General features: G+C 40.0%; 2 protein-coding genes and 1 long non-coding RNA gene across 5 annotated transcripts in view; 1 reads left to right on the top strand and 2 right to left on the bottom strand.

Moving 5' to 3' along the window:
- ccdc40 (coiled-coil domain 40 molecular ruler complex subunit) overlaps window positions 1–6615 on the bottom strand; it is a 16648-nt gene extending 10033 nt beyond the window's left edge. For both annotated transcript variants that reach the window (XM_020595995.1, XM_020595996.1), the window contains exons 1-10: window positions 6561–6615; window positions 5978–6102; window positions 5596–5668; window positions 5047–5180; window positions 4680–4763; window positions 4066–4285; window positions 2074–2231; window positions 1833–1955; window positions 896–1017; window positions 43–286 (exon numbers count right to left, since the gene is read on the bottom strand). In XM_020595995.1, coding sequence (XP_020451651.1) covers window positions 43–286; window positions 896–1017; window positions 1833–1955; window positions 2074–2231; window positions 4066–4285; window positions 4680–4763; window positions 5047–5180; window positions 5596–5668; window positions 5978–6097 — 1278 coding nt within the window. In that variant the 5' untranslated portion in view covers window positions 6098–6102; window positions 6561–6615. The remainder of the gene's footprint in view (window positions 1–42; window positions 287–895; window positions 1018–1832; window positions 1956–2073; window positions 2232–4065; window positions 4286–4679; window positions 4764–5046; window positions 5181–5595; window positions 5669–5977; window positions 6103–6560) is intronic.
- LOC109957820 (uncharacterized) lies at window positions 6053–18502 on the top strand. Of its 2 annotated transcripts, none has more exons than XR_002274597.1 (4): window positions 6053–6141; window positions 11665–11746; window positions 18220–18302; window positions 18416–18502. It is a non-coding gene; the product is annotated as an uncharacterized LOC109957820 (long non-coding RNA). The 2 variants fall into 2 exon arrangements; XR_002274598.1 differs by having other exon boundaries at window positions 6064–6141; window positions 11668–11746.
- The window catches only part of LOC109957818 (testis-expressed protein 2-like), a 30751-nt gene continuing 20474 nt past the window's right edge, over window positions 8383–18659 (bottom strand). The window contains 7 exon segments of the mRNA XM_020595993.1: window positions 8383–10432; window positions 10692–10812; window positions 11211–11420; window positions 11652–11765; window positions 12993–13119; window positions 18212–18311; window positions 18466–18630. Coding sequence (XP_020451649.1) covers window positions 10313–10432; window positions 10692–10812; window positions 11211–11420; window positions 11652–11765; window positions 12993–13119; window positions 18212–18311; window positions 18466–18630 — 957 coding nt within the window. The 3' untranslated portion in view covers window positions 8383–10312.

Genomic DNA, 18659 nt, shown 5'->3' on the forward strand with positions numbered 1-18659 from the left:
ACAAACAACATCTGAACAAAAACAGAAGCCTTTGCCCTCTACCTTTGTGAGCCTGGCGAGGGTGCGCTCTGTCTCCCTCAAAGTACGAAGGCAGGTGCTGTAGTGGGCTTGCAAGGCCTCTAGCTGGGACTGCTTCTGTGTGATCAGCTTTTTGGAGGTGGCAAAGTCCATTTCGGACCAGTTCAGCTGCATAGTCAATGTCTCATTTTGCTCCTGCTCCTCAGTGGTGGACTTCTTGTAGCCTTCAACCTCTCTGTCAAGTAAGATCACCTGATGCTTGACCTCGCTGAGGGAAACAAGGACAGCAGAAAGGAATGAATGAATGCATGCTTTCATTTCCATTTCAATCTCAGGTTATTAATATTGTTGTATTTTCCACATGAAAAAAAAAAATGAATTTGATGATAGTGATGGAAAAGTTTGCTGTTATTTCCCTTTTCTGCTTTAGTCTGAAAAGCGCAACTGAACACTGCAAAGAACCATTATTCCCAGGATGCTATTTATGGAGCATGTCTCCAGCAGGGATATGCTTAGTTATAAGCAAATGTGGAATCCATCCATCATCTACACCGGCAGGGTACAGCCTAGACAGGTAGCCAGTCTGTCACAGGGCTGACATGTAGACAAACAACCACACACACTCACGCTCAATTTAAAGTCACCAATCAACCTAAGCTGCATGTCTTTGGACTGTGGCAGGAAGCCGGAGTACCTGGAGAGAACCCGCACAGGCAGAGAACAAACATGCAAATTCCTCACAGAAAGGCCCTGAGTCAGTCCGGGCTTGAACCCGGAACCTGCACCACTGTGCCGCCCACAGATGTGGAATGTATTAGCTTATTTAAAGTGGATCAGTAGTACATTAATATTCAGCCTTCTTTGCCCTCATTCTTACCGCAGGGCCTCCTGCATCGCACTGAAAGCCTCATCTTGTCTCCTCAAGCCCAACAGGCTGCTGTTCCACTGCTGCAGCAGTTGTTTTTGTGCCAGCATCAGAGACTCCATTTCCATCTTAGCCTGCACACAGACAAACATGACTGGACATGTGTTGGGGCTATTGTTGAATAGATACTTCACCATTACATACATGGTCAGCAAGAGAAAATGTGCAGTATATTAAAAGCTGTGTGAGACTGGCATGCTTGAGTCCATCAAAAATAGTAAATAATGTCATAGTAATCAACATTTCCTATGTTATCTGTGTTTTGCAAGATGTACGCTCTATTTCAAATAAACAAATTCACTCATTTTTGGAAAATTTTGAAGTTGTACTTATCAATCTTTTCATTAGCAATGGAGTAAATGATTACATGTAATGTGAAAGGTACCATTGGTGGTGATAAATTTGCAAAGAATCATCATCTGACACTACAGCTCTACAAAGTATTTTAGCATCTTTGAGCTAATGTTTTAGTTTTTTTGTACCACGTTTTTAGGGACTGACTATGTGTTGTCTAATCACAACCACACATAATGCTACTGACCAGCTGAAAAAGGGACAAGGTTTAGCAGCATTAATCTCTGGAGCTGGTAGAGACCAAAACAGAGCTACACATTCATTATGCAGCCAGAGCTACAACTCCAAATAAATGCTAATGTTGCTCAGGATCTACTGGATGTGTAAATGAACATGTTTGAACAGCACATTAGCTGTAACAAAAAATATATTAATACAGCTTTAATCTTTACATATTCCTGTCAATTCATTGTATGGTTAATGTATTAATAACTGCACTATCATTTATAGAATCTGTAGAATCTTTGCTGTCTGCTTGACAATTAAAGGCACATTCAACTTACAGGTATATAGTGACCGATGGCATAATAGTTACCTCGAAGAGGGCTTCTTTGGCTGCCTGTGTCTCCTCTGCTTGAGCACTGGCCTGGGCCTCATACATGGCTATCTGCTGTGTTAGCCTCTCCGTGTTCTTTGTTAGACGGTCTATGTATAAATCCTGATGATAGAGGAGTATTTTCAGTCAGTAACTGTAAATGAATCAATGACTCTACCTAGTACAGTCACAATTTTGGAAGATCTGCTGTTTTGATAATGTTTGACTTCAGACTACCCACCTGCTTCAGTTTCTGCTCTTCAGCCTGGGTCTTCTTGACTCCTGCTTTGTGTCTGGCATTTTTCATGGTTTTGACATTAGAACGCAGATCTTCACTGACTCCTTGCATGAAGACAAGGTTCAGCATTAGGCTGTCAATCTCTGCCTGTAGCTGGGACACTATGGAGAAGATACACAGGAGTCAGCTCGAATGCAATGCCTCAATTCCGTAGTTTAGAAACATGGACTAACATGGAAGCTGACTTACTGTTGCAGAAACAGTACTGTGCTACAAACTACAGGTTGTTTTTAATACAATGCTGACTTTGCAATAACAAGGACAAAGCTTCAGATCTAGAGTATTTAACTTTACTTTACTTCCACGCTGGACTACTGTATCAGGATGTCCCTAAAAAGCCTCCAGTTAATCCAATATGCTGCAGCCAGAGTAAAATCCAGAAAAGAATTTAAAATCCTTCTCCATCATATCTTACAGACCTCGTAGAGCCTTATCATCCCAACAGAGCACTTTGCTCTCAGAGTGCAGGTTTACTTGTGGTTCCTAGAGTCCACAGAAACAGAATGGGAGGCAGAGCCTTTAGCTATCAAGCTCCTCTCCTGTGGAACCAACTCCCAGTATCAGTTCAGGAGGCAGACACCCTCTCTACCTCTAAGATTAGACTTAAGACTTTCCTTTTTGATAAAGCTTATAATTAGTATAATATATTGTTCTATAATTAATTATTATTGGTGTTAGTGATAATATACTTCCCTCACTGTGGTTATTATTAGTAGTGTATTCTTCCTTTGTTTGACAGTCTTGGTAGAGTGTCAGTGGTTGGACAACTGAGCGGGCCCAGCTGCCATTACAAGCCAGTTGGGCCAGCCACTGCTTAACCTGAGCAAATACAATGCAGATGTTGTGTGTCAAGCCATATAACTGCTGTTTGTTTGGGTGACGATTGGATTCAGGGATGCTTTGTATTAAGGGTAGGCTAGGTCTGGAAAATGGTGTTGTGGGGCTCTGAGCATTTATGATGGCATGACCTGACACCCCCCTGTTTGGAGCCAGATAATGAGTAAATAGCATTTAACCCATATACTGAGCTTCCATAGCCGTCCCTGGTAGGCTAGTGGTTAAGGTGCAACGGCCCGATATATACACACATATACACATATATATATATACATACATACATACACACACATATATATATATATACATACATACACACACACATATAGGTGTATGTATGTATGCTGTATATGTATGTGTACTATGTATACTGTATTATACTGTATACTGTATAATCCTAGTAAGACAGTGATGGAGAGTAGAAAGACACTAAGCATATTTCATGGCACCATAAAAACTTGTTGCGTCCTGACACTTTTCTTTTCTTTTGTCTCTCCTCTATCCACTCACCCAACCGGTCAAGGCAGAAGGCTGCCCACCACTGGGGTCTGTTGGAGGTTTCTTCCAATAAAGGGAGTTTTTCCATCCTACTTTCACCAAGTGCTTGCTCAAGGGGGATTTCATCTGTTTTCCTTATAACAGTGTAAGGTCTGGACCTGATTATGTAGACAACTGTTTTTGTGAATTGGTGCTATACCAATATATTGAATTGAACTGAACTGAAGTAATGTAGCTTTAATCAAGATTTATATTACAAACTCAATAGAGATAACATCTAGTTATGCTGCACTAAAATCTAGACCCATATGTTTCAGTCCACATGGCTTCTGCCACCCTGCAGAGCAAATGCGTGTTGCTGACTAATTCGGCAGGTTCCAGATTGTGATTTGTGAATATTAAATAAAATAATGACAATATTATTTACAGTTTTCAGAAATCACAGCCCAAAGCTAACTCTCATAATATCATGGCCTCAAGCATGAGAATCATCATGAATTAAATCAATAACTATAGATTTGTTAACTAAAGTAAATAGATGGCAAATAAAGAATGAAAGATAATCCTGGATCAGGACCAAGGCAGATCCAAACGGCTTACCACTGGCTTTGGCTTTGGTGTCCTGGCTGGTACCACTGGAATACTGGCTCTTCACTGCCTCCACCTGAACCTGCGCTTGCCAATGTTTGGCTTCAGCCTGTGTCTTGGTCTGATTACGGTCTTCCAGCTTGTTATAGAGCCTAGCCAGTTGCTCCTGAATCCTGAACATCTCAACACCTTTCTCCTGTGTATGGCTGGTATCTCCCTTCTCCATTGCCATCTAGGGCAGTGTGAGAGTGAGACAAGAATCAGAGGGCAAATTATCCAGACAGTCTCAAGTACTACTTCTTTGACTCTGGTTTTCTTGTGTCTTATACATGTTCTTTGTTGAAGATATTTTTCTCCACTTATAGAGGTTTGGTGATTTAATCAGCTTTTTGTTATTATAATTTTTAGGTTAGGCATTAAAATGTACACATTGCACATAGCAAACATGGTCAAAATAAAAGAAAAAGTGCAATGGTGCCATCTCCTGGCCATGCTGAAAACTGTATGTGAACTGCAGTGCTGTTATTTCCTGCATGTCTGCATCGATGTATGTGAGTACTAAGAAAGGGAAGAAAGAAAAGAAGAATACAGATATAAAATGTGTTGGTGACAAAAAAGGAGCCAACCTTTTCCTTCAGTGCCAGGTTGATCCTCTCCAGCTGCTTGCTGAGCTGGTTGCTGAGAGTAGCTTGTTGCCTTCTAATCAGGGGCTGCCAACAGATCATGACATCAGGATAGTGGGAGATCAGTGTGCTACAGATGTCAAAGCAAACTCATCTCTGAGCAGCATTAAAATACTGTAGTTTTTAGATGGCTGTGCTGATACCTGAATGTATTTCCTGGACAGCACAAGCTAATTTTAAGTGCTACAATGTATCATATACACTAATATGCCAGACATACAGTTGAGACATTTTTTTTAAGAGCAGTAAGACAAAGTGTATTCTTTTAATAAAAACTGATTGTATAAATATTGAAGGAAAAGCTACTGACATGCTCAGGGTCGAGAACAACGAACTCCTCCTCCTCCTCCTCCTCCAGCAGTGGCTCCTGATCCTCCATGTCTTCTGATATGTTCAGATTTGAGAGGTGAGATGTCAGCAGTACCTGAGCAACATTTTCTTCCACTGAAACACACAAAATAAAAACATTCTTTGACAATCAAGAAATTAAAATGTGAAAAAAATACTGCTGAGCAATACAGAACTTGTAAATATGTACTTTGAAGTATTTCTCTGTTCTCCAAATTAACATATTTGTCTTTTTTCTCCATATACTGATCTATCTATATAATAGATAATGTATCTATATCTCCTTGAAAATGGTTTCCTGTTTTAAATCAAAATGAATTATGGATAGTAATTGTCATTTTATCTTTTTTTAAATCATGATTACCCTGTGTAATTTGCACATATTTTTCTCCTACACTTTCCAATTTAATTTCCCTCAGGATGATAAATGAAAATTGAACTGTCCTATGCTGTGTCTCACTGTATTGTGTAATACTGAATTGTAATTGTAAAATGTTTTTGTGTGACTGACCTGAATTAGTAGCGGCATCGCTGATGTCAGGGACAGGCCGGTAGGCCACGACTTCAGGCTCTGATCCTGAATTCTGCGGGACAGAGAGCATGTACGTATAAAGGTTTTTGATATGAATTATAATCCAAACAGTGTGTGGTATTAGACACAGATTACATTTCCACATTTTAGACTTTTAAAGTCAAAGATAATTGACTAATAATTGAATAAGACTAACACTGTGTATAAAGGTATAATATTATAATAGGCTTACACTTCTTAACCTAATAGCAAAGTGTAAATGACAAAATACAAAAGAAACTAAAATTCCCAATGTGTCCATAAGGTGTTGATTTAAAAAAAAAGGGGGGGGGGGTTCTGAACTCTCTTTGTTTGCAGATACCTCTTGGGCAGGTGGGACAGTCGCTCCACCTTCTCCTGCTGTACTGTAAAGCACTTCCTGTGGATAGGGGTCTTTCTCATCTTGGCTGGAGCTCCCTTCCTCACTTCCAGCGTTCTGCATTGGACCTGTTATGAATGAACAAGAAGTCTAGGACAGGCTACTGGGTTCGTCATAGAGTTTCCTCTTCTCAGACATTAGCTAACTGTTATGCGTAACAAATGGAAATGCATTTCTATTATCCTATGCTATTTGTTCTAGCAAACTTTTCATATGTGGCTGTACAGAAAACACACAACCCCTAAAGCCAGCATTAAGAACAACATTTCCTAACGCTAGTTTAGCGGTAGGCCTAACCTGTTAGGCCTGGATCGTTATTGGTAACTAGCTATTTAGTCTACGTAGCGGTCAAATGGAGTTCAGGCACAGAGGCTGAGGAAAACGGTAACCTACAGCTAGAATAGTTGACAGCGAACCTTTGCTATTCAACAAATGATGAATATAGTGTATTTCTGAATAACTTACTATTAATAATTTCCTTAAAGTCTAATTCTAACACCATTGAAAACTAAAAATAATTACTCACCACTATAGACGGTCCCTGATACAACAGCGAACTAACGTTGCTAGGCAACCTTAAACTTCCGCTGGAGGAGGCGCAGGCGCAGTGATCATTGTCCAGACCATATGAGGCCATTTTCTCAAAATGTGTGTGAAAGAAAGGTGTGTGGCCTCTTGTTTGTGACTTAGGTTTTAAGGTAATAAAATTATGACCAGTAGTTAGGCTGTTGACAAGGCTTTCATGCTTTATGCTCATGAAAGCCACAAACATTTAGCCTACTTTGATTGTCCAGTTCAACGCCACATCTCTACCTTCCAGGAATCAATCAGTGTGGTAGCCTACCATATCCGTAACCAAGCATTAAGGCTAATAATGTTGGAGGGCTTAACTCTTTGCATGTGATTTTGAGCTATCGAAAATTCTTGTAAAACTGTGAGACTTCCACAAACAAGAATTATATTTTGGAAAAATTATACAAATTTTTTCAACAAAATTCTATATTAAGGAACAACAGGGTCAATTCCATTAATATAAAGTCACTTTTTAAATAACATTTGCCGCTGACTTTTTAAATTTAAATGGTCATCTATTATCATTTGAAGAATTCCACAATAAATTCACTATATTCGAATATATTCAGGAATGGGTATGTACTCCCACTACACTACTCTACTCCGATTGCTAAAGTAGTTTTTCTCCTGTGTCATCTTTAGGAGTTAGTCAATTTGCTGGATTACAGATGTGACAATAAAACAATTTGCTTGGTTTTCAAACAAAAAAATTGGGGGATTTTAACTCATGCTCTGTACCGGACAGAATTGAGGCCCCTTTAAGTTTCTCCTTAAGTTTTTCCATTTATCTGATATGCCTTTGCTCTTCAAGTCAGAGTAATTCATTATAAAATATCTTTTCACAAGAGACTTAAATTTGAAGTTGATTCTTGCATCTTTTGCTCTTCAGACAAGAAACCACCAAGCACCAGTTTTTTTTATGTTCATATTCCAACTTCTTTTTGTTTGATATCCATGGCTTCATTAAAAAATGATAATATTCCTTCATTTATGTAAAATGACAAATTATTTTATGGCTAACTTGTATGAAAATATTTCACACTTAATCTTGTGAAGACTTAGTAAATACTTGTAAGTGGAATGGCAGCACTCCCCCTTTCATTGTTTATTAATAATTTTGCCAAGGCTGAAATGCTTGGAAAATATGAATATTGAGGCATAACTGTGTACTTCCACATCTCAGCTGTTGTTCTTCTAATGTCTCCAACCTTGCCATTTTATGACTCTTCCTTTTCGCTAGTTTTTGTAGTGATTCTTTTTAAAGGCTGCTTTTAATTGTGACAAAGCCAATGCATCTATAGTGAAGCCATTCTATCATCCAATTTGGTTTTATCCCATCTAAACCCCCTGATTTGTGTATTTGTTCTTGAGCCAATTAAACAAGTCTCTGCCTTCCTAATTGGATCTAATGTACCAATTGAAATAGGATTGCTTGTTGGATGACAGGGTTATATAGTATTGGAATTTAACAAAATGCATTCAATTCCACACTAAATTGCCAGCTGTAGTCATTTTGCTTTGTATATTATGATACATACAAAATCTATGAGTAAATTAAATATGATGCATTTTTCTGGTTTAATAAATGATAATCAGAATGGAGAAATTGTCGCCGTCTTCGTTTTCAATAGTTTTGTTGTTGCTAATACTTTTGTACTTGTGCAAACATTTTGAATGCAAGAGGTTTACTTTTTTAATATGTCCACAATGGCTACTTTCCTCACCACCGTAAATAGGCATAAAATACATTAATGTGTTAATGAATGGCATCTATCTACAGGCCTCACAAAAAAGATTTATTTCACTCTGGAGCAAATAAACAAGGCAAACAGGGTTTATCTCCAATTTAGAGTACAAAATTTGAAGCAAAAAAAAAAAAAAATTCATTGGCAGACATTTAATTTGCTCTATAAATAAGGCAGATGCACACTGAATTTGGCCTTAAAATTACATGTAAGCGTTTAAAAAAAGTCCTCCATATTTCACATCTACCAATTATGACATGATCTTCATATACCATATATCCTTAAAAATCTTCTCATTCTCTTTATTCCAAAGTAGACAAACACAACCATAACCCTCATTTAGTCATTCAAAAACAAATACTATCAAAGAAAACAAAATTATACAAAAAAAAAGATAAATTTTGTATTACTGTGCTTCAGTATGCTGATAGCAACAAATGAAAACAAGGCAAGAATCCTCGTAAGAAATGTTACTGCAGATACTGTAGTGCATTTGTAAATCTTACTTTAAATGCTATATTCATACAGGATGTGTACCTTGGAGCAGAGAGAGATCTGGCACTTGAGGCCTAATCAAAAGACTTTGGTTACGATTAGAAATATGGTTAAAAAGGTATTCTCTGAAGGGGAACCTGTAGATAAGGCTGTACATTCTTGGCAAGAGTTGCTTTCCTCTATAGTACGTACTATAACTTTACCCCAGTGTTGTTAACTACATTGAAGTGTTTCTCTACTTAGAGTACGACAGGTAGTTTTTGTTTTTAAAGCACTGTCACATATTGAAGTTGGTCATTTAATTAACTTCCAATATCATAATCATCATCATTAACACCATCAAGTATAAATGATGTAAAGACCTGGTACTCCATAAACATGATTGTATGACACACCTAGAAAGATGCAAGATGAGATAATATTTATCATAAGAAAAACAAAAAGCAAAAAATTACTTGTATTTGTGCAACAATTCACATACCCCAATCAGGAGAGGATATTCATATAATAACAACAGGAACCAAAAATATTCATACATAGATTCTACAGATATTAGAGGCCTTGTACATCTCATCAGACATACGCTTTAAAATATCTATACAAGACCCTAGTAAAGCCTATGCAGCGTTTCTATCATTGCACTTATTGTGTTTGTGTATTTGTCATTTGCAATTTACATAGCGAATGCTCCTCAGAATTATTTCCAGAGACATGGATAACGGGATTATTGGCATTAAAAGACAGGTTTGGCAAATGAAGGGGGTGTTCAAGAATACTGTTAGTTAACACCTGATCAAAAGCCGTTCACATAAATTCACTTCAAGGTTTAGTGCTTGAGCTCTTCCATTACACTTAATTCTGAAGAATTTAAATGCCAACTCTCCTTCATACATGCATCATTCACTGTGAAACACTTCTAATTTTCTATCATATTGTAAATCCACACTTATTTCTATAATAAAAAGGCCACCATGCTCTCTTTTTATAGCCTTAGCAAAAATGTCTTCTGCAGGTTGTAAGGTATAACGTGAATGCGTCAACGTTAGTGTGTTCATAGGACATTATATACTTATGTAACTTCATACATTTTTCTTATCAATTTCAAACACCCCAAACTCTGAGCCGAGCATGGCTCTCTTCACGTACCAGTCTCTAATCAATAGGTCTTTATGGTTGTATAAATTCTTCATAAACAACCTTTTCTTCTGGCACAATGAATACTACTGAACAGAGCAGCAAGCGACAGTTAGCCTTTAGCGTTTCCTTGGTCAACTCAACTTGTTCCTTTTAAATTCACATGGTCTCCTAACTGGCAAATGAGAAACCCGCTCACTATAGAAATGTATTTGTATTCGAGGAGCGCCTGATCTATTGACTTGGACTCCAGTTCCCATTTGGAGACTTCACAAACTGTAGGAAATACTGTAAACAATCTTCGTGTCTGGCTGGTGCTGTCCCTCTCTGGCTAGGAAGGCTCAGGGTCCACTGCAGGGCCCACTAATGGTCCACTGGCCGTGCGCGTGTCCATGGCAGAATGCATGATAGTCAGCCACACGTCATCCATGTTTGGCATTACTAAAATTTTCTGATTAAGTGAAAGAAGAGAGGTGGGGCAGTGAGTGAACTAACAGTTTGTATTATTTTTGACATAGACAAGGTCTTTAAAACAGAAGTACAGTAGTAAGCACTAATATTAGAGGGCTTGCAAATTTCAGTCTGAGGTTAAACAAGTTTCATAAAAATGATTTGATCAGATCTATACAATTCCAAGTAATTGCTTGTAATATTTGACATGTTTCTAAATTTCATAAACAGAAAAAAGGAAATGGAGTGACTATCAATACCTGGAATTCCTGGTCCAGTTTTTTTTCTATCCAGTCAGTAACATGAGCCAGAGTGACTTCTCTTTCTCCTAATTTGGGCCGTGCCTTCAGTTCCAGATGAGGCGGTGTCCTAAACCCATACCTGCAATAGACAATCACCAACACATTCAACTATTTTCTTACTTAACTGAGCACCAAGAATGGTTAACCACCAGCACAGGGCAGTGATGTACTGAACAAAGAGACTGTATATCACATGCTACAGTTAATGTTTCATGCAGTTTCAATGTGTTTCAGTAGTCCTGAGTACAGATATCCTTATCCTTATCCATATCCATCATTTAGAAATAAAATATTTTAACTTAAGTTCCAGCTGACATGACAGAGGAAATCATCTAACTGAGTCCTTTGTCATCAAGAGACAACTGTGTTTTCCCATCTGTGGCAAAGTGCCATCTATGCGGAAGATTATTATATGAGATCACCTAGCACAGCATTCCACAGATTACATAGCAGAAAAACAACACTTCCTTCTCGTACCATATTCTGTCCGTGGGTGGAGGGGGTATGTTGACAGCCAGTGTTCCTCGGAGTTCCTGTACCTCCACTGTGAGCAGGAGGGGAGTATTGGACACTTCTTCCATCTTCTTTTTGATGAACTCTGTCTCTGTGGCCTTCTGGAAATATTTAGATTTGGCAATCTTGTCCACGAAGCGCATGATTTTACTCGGCTTGTGGCCTCCAACCAAACTGTGTTCAACCAAACCAGGTGAAAGTCACATACAAAATATATTGCAGTTGCACTTCCATTAAATGTCATAAGGCAATTTTCTAATTTTATCTTAGAAATATATGGATTTCATTTCATGAAAAAAAAAAAACATTTTACCTGAAAAATCAACAACAGTCATATGGATATGAAATACTCAGTTATGTATAATGTGAGTGAAGAGAATGAAGAGTATATGAACTCATTCTCACCCCTCTGCTCCAGCAGGGTCATTTGAGAGCTCTGAGGAGTCTTCTTCATCTGAAGAGCCTGCGCTGGATGACTCCTCATCACTATCAGCTAGACAGTAAGTCCGTGGCCTGTATCTGGAAACACAATAACAATCACAAATGGATCAGTGCAAACGGGGTTCTATGGTGTATCACTGTACTTAGTACCTGGATTCAACAACCCCAAATTAGAAAAAGTTGAGACGGTAGGTAAAATCTAAATTAAATCTGAAAATGGTGATTTGTAAATCATCTGTGTCCTGTATTACATTGAAAACATTACAGCAGCACATTATTTGATGTGATACCTCATCCATTTTATTCTTTATTCAAAACAAACACTCACTGCTTTGAACTTTCAGATGTTATTTGATATAAAACTTAAATCTAAACTCGCTTCCTTATGAGGAAAGGGGAAAAAAAAGAGCTCACTTCTCATTTACTGGTACCGGTCTAGCCCTGACAGATAGATACTGTGCATGAACATTGTATTTTAAGGATGCACAAATCCAGTTTGACACATTGGCAATGACCATTTGAAGTGACCACACATGGCGGATCAGGTATTGGCCATCAATATGTTTTCTTCTGTCATTATAAAATTCAGTTTCTGTTATCAGACTCAGTTTTAGAAGCACAGCAATCCCCATCCTCTGTGTTTCTTTAAAATAACACATGGCACTATATACTGTTGAGTGAGGTATACAGATGTTACCTTTGTGAATAAGAGAACAGTGGTATTGGACTGGCACTCACAACCCCTGCGTACCCCTGAGTTGAGGTACTAGAATCAGTACTGGGAGAGGAAGAATTATCTAGGCAGCCTTACTGTATTTACCCTGACATATACAGTATTAACATATTGTTTGTGTCTTTATTGCTGAGATTTAGGAGATGAAGAGTACCAAAAGGCACTGCGCACACTAAAAAATGAATATTTGAAGAGATGATGCAATGGGTGGTATAATAAAATGAGACAACCTCAAAATTGCAGGTATACAAAATTAGAAAATGAGAGTTTAACAGAGGAGATAACTATTGAAAGTCAAGCAGCACTCACCAAGAGCAGAAATATATCCATTTAACAGCCACATAAAGGCAGAATCCAGAGGGCAGAGAGGAAATAGTAGTGAAAAGAACAGAGAAGATATAAACAACAGAAAAGATACACAACGATGAGTGAGACGGAAGGTGCCAGGCAGAACGTGTCAGATGTCTGACAGAGACAGGTATACTTTTAGAAAACATGTCTAATCCAACTAAGGGGCATTTTGGGGCTTTTCTAAAATGTGCATGTGGTACGATGGAGCCTGACTGTCTTACCCGTCTTTACCAAATTCTCCTAAGCGGGGGCTTTCTCCCTCCTTGCCCAAACGAATGAGGTTCATCTTGGTCTCTAGTGTCATCAGGAAAGAGCCACTGTAGGAAATCTCCAGGTCAAACCACAGACCTGAGGGACACAAAGTCGTTAGTAGAAATGTTGATCTGAGACAAAAATTAAAGAAGTGAAACCGTTGTGTGCATGATATTGAGGATGTAAGATAAATGTACAGTCCACCAGCCATGGCACATAGTGGTGTTTAAGGTAAAAGGGTTGACAAATCTCTATTGTATAATTTTAAATATCACTGTATTGTCCAACGCGACGCTTGAAAGAAGCAGTTGCATACAGGTGCCTATGAGTTTATTGGCCAGTGCACGGAGAGTATTTCAGGCATTTCTAGCTACCGCTTCTCTGTCATTCTCTCACTCCTTTGTTTCCCCACAGTATTCCCTCGCTCACCTGGCCTTTCTGTGGCCCCTCTCTTTCCCCCTTCAAGTATCACGTCATGACCCCGGCAGTTTTTAATTTCTTGATCCCCCTGCTTATATGAGAAAAATGCTGTGAAAAACCTGGTGAAGGCAAGGAAAGGAAGATCACAAGGTTTTTAGAGCTAGAGAGCCTACAATCTTCCCCCTATAGCCCGTTTGATGTCACCGGGGGGACTGGCTGCATATACAGGGCTATCCCGCCGGGGTCTGTCGGAGGTTTCTTCCGTTAAAGGGAGTTTTTTCCTCAAAAGTCTTCATGAAAGGCTTGCAATGGGCAAGCTATGTATAATCTAGTTTTTTTTTCCTTCTCCCATTCTTTACAACACAAGATCATATCCTCTTGTGTACAAGGAACAAGAACTAGCAATAGATTTGGGTGTGGTTTCTCTGTACACCACTGGGAGGCAGCAAAGGATGGAGAAGATGTGGGAAAGATGAATATAGTGAAAAGTGAGTGATTCAGAGGATGAAGGCACTTGGCTGCAAGTACACTATTATTAGATTTCCTGACAATAGCCCAGTGACACAAGTCAAAAAAATGACAAGAGAAAAAAAGTTGTTCACATATGATAAAGAGATGTAGTGTTGGAAGAGACACCACAGAGAAGAACAGTACTGAGCCCACGTGCTCTGTCCTCACTGCTCTGTTTCCTGAACACCAGCTGGTTGTGCTAAATGACGCGATAAAGCAATGACTCTGGTGTGCCAGAGAGAAAAACAATCCGAGTGAGACTGGGCCTAAGAGAAACCGGAAGTCAGGAAGAAATGGAAGCAGAAAAAAGAAAAGTGCACCAGAGAGAACAGAAGGTTACAAAGTCAAAGAGGGTTTGAGAAAGCACATGCTGGCTCTGCTGAGTGCACTGGGCCTTGCTTCATCTGCCTGTCCTAAGAGGCATGGTGAATAGTAGGACTGTACGTGACTGGGTCAGGGTTTATGTAGGGCACTGAGCATTGTTAGTTTGGGGAGAGGAGTGAAGAGACTCAGTGCAAGCTACTGGATCAGGGAAGTGCTTCCTTAATTGGGGTGAAGAGTCAGCAGTGTGTTGCACACATACTGCAAAGAAATGAACCTGACACATGCAAGGCTCCCTTGTATGCATCCTAATATACAAACCCATAAGGCAGAAGACATGCAAAAACAAACATGCATAGACACAAATGAACACATACGCAGAGGAAATTGCTTGCGGAGATGTGCACACGTACACAGTTGGAGAGGTTCATTGATCCACTGCACTCAGCAGCTTGTTCCAGGAAGTGGTGGGGTGAGATAAGGTAAAGGCAAAACTTGAGATGCCTGGAGAATACAGCCTGTAACAGCAGTGGAAATTTATACATGGAAAACTAAACTGACTGTTTCCAGTGGACGTTAAAGGGCTACCGATCATAGAAAAAGCAAAAAAGAGGAAAGAAACATTTGCTTGCTCTGTAGAAGTGTAAAGTGTAGAAAACAGAAACATACAGAGGGATCAATACATGCCTCCAGTTATCTTTAGCCAAGTGGAAAATAAGTCTTTTGTTTCGAGCATGAACCCTTTCCTGCTTCCTATTGCCACTCAATTCAAAGAAATATATCTAAAAATGAGGCACTTGGCTATTATTGACCGATAGTGGGTGATCTGTATCAGCTTCCTTGCAATCTGAAATCAAAACATTTGGCAGTGTACTGGAACTTCTGAAATAAAGTGCAATTAAAGCCGACAACCTTTCAACAGCATCAACAAAATGGTGTCCCAAGCACACTGATTGCATGTTGAGAGGCTACTGAGGTGTGTCTTGCCTGGAACCGATCCAACAAATGCCACTGCCGTCTCAGCTGGAGATGCAATCAATTCCTGCGCTCATTAGAGGGTTATGTGAGTGCTACAGTGATAAAAATGAGGCAGTAACTCATAGCACAGGAGAAAGGAAGAGAGATACTCAGAGTAAAGAGAAAGCAAGGACATAGAGAAGATGATGAAATGAAAGGGAATCCAAGGAGAAGAGAAACTAGGACAAGAGCAGGAGACTGTACATGTGAAACAGACGAAGAGAGATCTGTCACAAAATGTAAGGAAGTATGAGAAAAGGAATGTATTACAAAGGGATGTAAAGATCAATGCTGATGCATGTCTGAGTGATCACAGAAGGAGTCCTCTAAAAATGATATAGAAAACTCCTTCAGAAGACTAAAACTAGAGCAGAGATAGCTGAAAACTTCAGTGTCAGGGCTCTCACATAGCTAAGCCTTGGTTTATTCGACCCACTGATAAGTATAAGGGCAGAGACACACCAAGTCAAGGTAAAAAAAAAAAAAACTAGCAGCAACAAAGGCCAACCTCTGCATTGCCTCATGTCACCTTTGTCTGGGCCAGTCAGGTTGAAAATGTGGCACTTTAACACACTGCACAGACTACAACCAACAGCTGACTAGCAGGTACGTTCAAGCGCCTGCACGAGAGAAATAACACCCCCCACCAGCAGTTGGCAGTATCAATTTTCACCATTCAGAATGGGAAAGAAGAAGCACTAGAATGCAGAAGTATAAGCACCTCAGAACTAATTGAGAATATGTCTGATAAGTTGCAAATGGCACTGCCGTTCTCTGTCCTTGGCCTTTTGGGTTGTGGATGAGGACAGGAGGTTGGTGGAGGCGAAAAACTAAGAAACTTCACTAAACGGGTGAAATCATGAATACTACAGCTGCAGGCTGAGGGACTTTCCTGAAACTGTACTTGTCTTCTGCATTGATTCACTAAGCTTAACTGTCAGTCAGAGTAGTCTCTCTCTCTCTCTCTCTCTCACAATGTCTGACTGCTGACGCTGATTCAACATGGCGAACTGGCCTAAAATCCACCAACGGAGGGCAACTAGTGCCATCAGTGTGGGACAAACCAGGAAGACGAGCCCTGACAGACACTCAATGACCGCCCAACGATGGCTGACGGCCAACCGTTGGCTTGGTGCGTCTCTGCCCTAAGACCTGGTAAAGTGATTAGGGCAGGACTGTATTGTCCTCAGCTAAGAGCTGACTAAACACTCAAATTCCATTATGTAAACAAGGCTTTCAATTATGAAGCATTTCCAGGACCTACTGTACATAACACCTTTTGAAAAGGAGAATTCTTCATATTAATTAAGCTCACGTGCCTTTTTATACCACTTGCAGCTACTCTGTGAATTACAATATCCTATCCACTGAGCAGTGTTACTGTTGGTCAGGCACTCTGACTGCAGCTGTAGAGGATGGGAAAGGTCTGATCTTTATATAATATAGCCGAGAGCATACAAGTAATCAGCATGACTCTCTATCCTCAAGGGTAACACAGCCTGACAAGCTGAGTGGGTGGAAATACAAGTTATGCCACAACATTACTTCACCTGTGCTTACTGAATGGGACAGTTACTGTTATTACTGGCTATGATTTCAACTATTTCCCACATATTAGGGATTAAAAAAGGAAACAGCACTGCTCTATTTTCGAAAATGTCTAAGTGGACATAAGCATATGCACAGACCGAGTACAACATGGTTGTATTTCTAACTCCTGCTTTAAATTATTATAAGCATTGTAATTCAGTGCTGCCCCAGTACTGGGAGCTTATTAGTCACAGAAAGAAGACTTTCACACAAGTAGCACACAACAGGACAAAGTGTATGCCATGTCCAGGGGTTGGAGTGCAAATCATCCATCCCCGAGAGACATAGTCCCTCCAGCATGTCCTGGGTCTTCCCCGGGACCTCCTCCCAGTGGGACATGCCTGGAAAACCTCCCTAGGAAGGTGTCCAGGAGGCATCCGAAACAGATGCCCAAGCCACCTCAGCTGGCTCCTCTCGATGTGGAAGAGCAGTGGTTCTACACTGAGCTCCTCCCGGGTGACCGAACTCCTCACCCTATCTCTAAGGGTGCACCCGGCCACCCTGCGGAGGAAGCTCATTTCGACCACCTGTATCCGGGATCTTGCCCTTTCGGTCATGACCCAAAGCTCATGACCATAGGTGAGAGTCGGAATGTAGAGTAGCTTCTTCACCACGACGGACCGGTACATCGACCGCATTACTGCAGAAGCTGCACCGATCGATCTGTCAATCTCCGTTCCATCCTTCCCTCACTTGTGAACAAGACCCCGAGATACTTAAACTCCTCCACTTGGAGTGGAGCAGTGCAAATCAGTACACAGTAAAAAAAAAAAAAATGATAAAGTGAAACTCTACAGCAAAACAAACTTTAGGACACATTTATTCAGATCTAGCAGTAATAGGCTAGATACCAAATTTTTTACAGAACAGTCACGACTGTCCAAATCTACCATAATTTGTAATTTCATTTCAAAACCTGATTACTTCACAAATGTTTGTTGCACAGACTAGCAAATATATTAGCATCAATGGAAAGAGCTGGTTATGCTGTTTGACATGCGTTTCACGGTGGCGCAATGAGTGATATGATGTCATCAGATATGGAACCAGGAGTAAGGGGTGTAAGTTTCCAATTAATGTGGAAAAATTGCATCTGACAGTTAGGGTTAAACTGTAAAATCTATCTGACCTAATGTTAGTTACTTCAATCTGTCATCTTCTCTCTTATTTCTCTCTCTGCTCCTCTCGCCTCAGCTGGGTGGGGTGTCACTATGTGTCCCCTCTTCCTGTATCCATCATTGCAAATTAAAAGCCCTATGCAGAGTTGTGTAAAAGAAATATAGTGGAAACACTGCTGTGTGCTATAATGTTTGAAATTGCTTTCTCTTGCCTCGATAGTCAATGGAGGGTTTGGATGCTCCAAGGATTCGGGGGGTGGCCGAGCCCATGTCCAGTTCTGTCAGAGTTAGCTCATTCATGAAGTAAGGCAACTGCAAAACAACAAGTATACATATGAACTGAGCATGACACATGAAAATAACTCCTTTTATGTCTTCTCTACTCTCTAACCTTTTGTCTTGTCTGCCTGTCTCAGTTTCAGTCAGTTCTAAAGAGAAGTGTTGCTAGGTGCCTTTCTCCACTCACCCGTATCTTGCTGAGCTTCATCTGAATCTTCTTGGAGACTAGTTCAGCCCAGTGGGGCTCGCACAGGAAGTCCCACAAGAGCCGGCCAAGAGCCACATTTACCCAGGCAACAGCTTCCTCCTCCTCTTGCCTGGGCTGCACCTGAGCTGAAGGGGCGCTCTGAAGCTAACAAAAACATTATAAGGAAAGAATAT

The sequence above is a fragment of the Monopterus albus genome, unplaced genomic scaffold (assembly GCF_001952655.1).
Source record: "Monopterus albus unplaced genomic scaffold, M_albus_1.0 scaffold29.1, whole genome shotgun sequence".
Taxonomy (NCBI): Eukaryota; Metazoa; Chordata; class Actinopteri; order Synbranchiformes; family Synbranchidae; genus Monopterus; species Monopterus albus.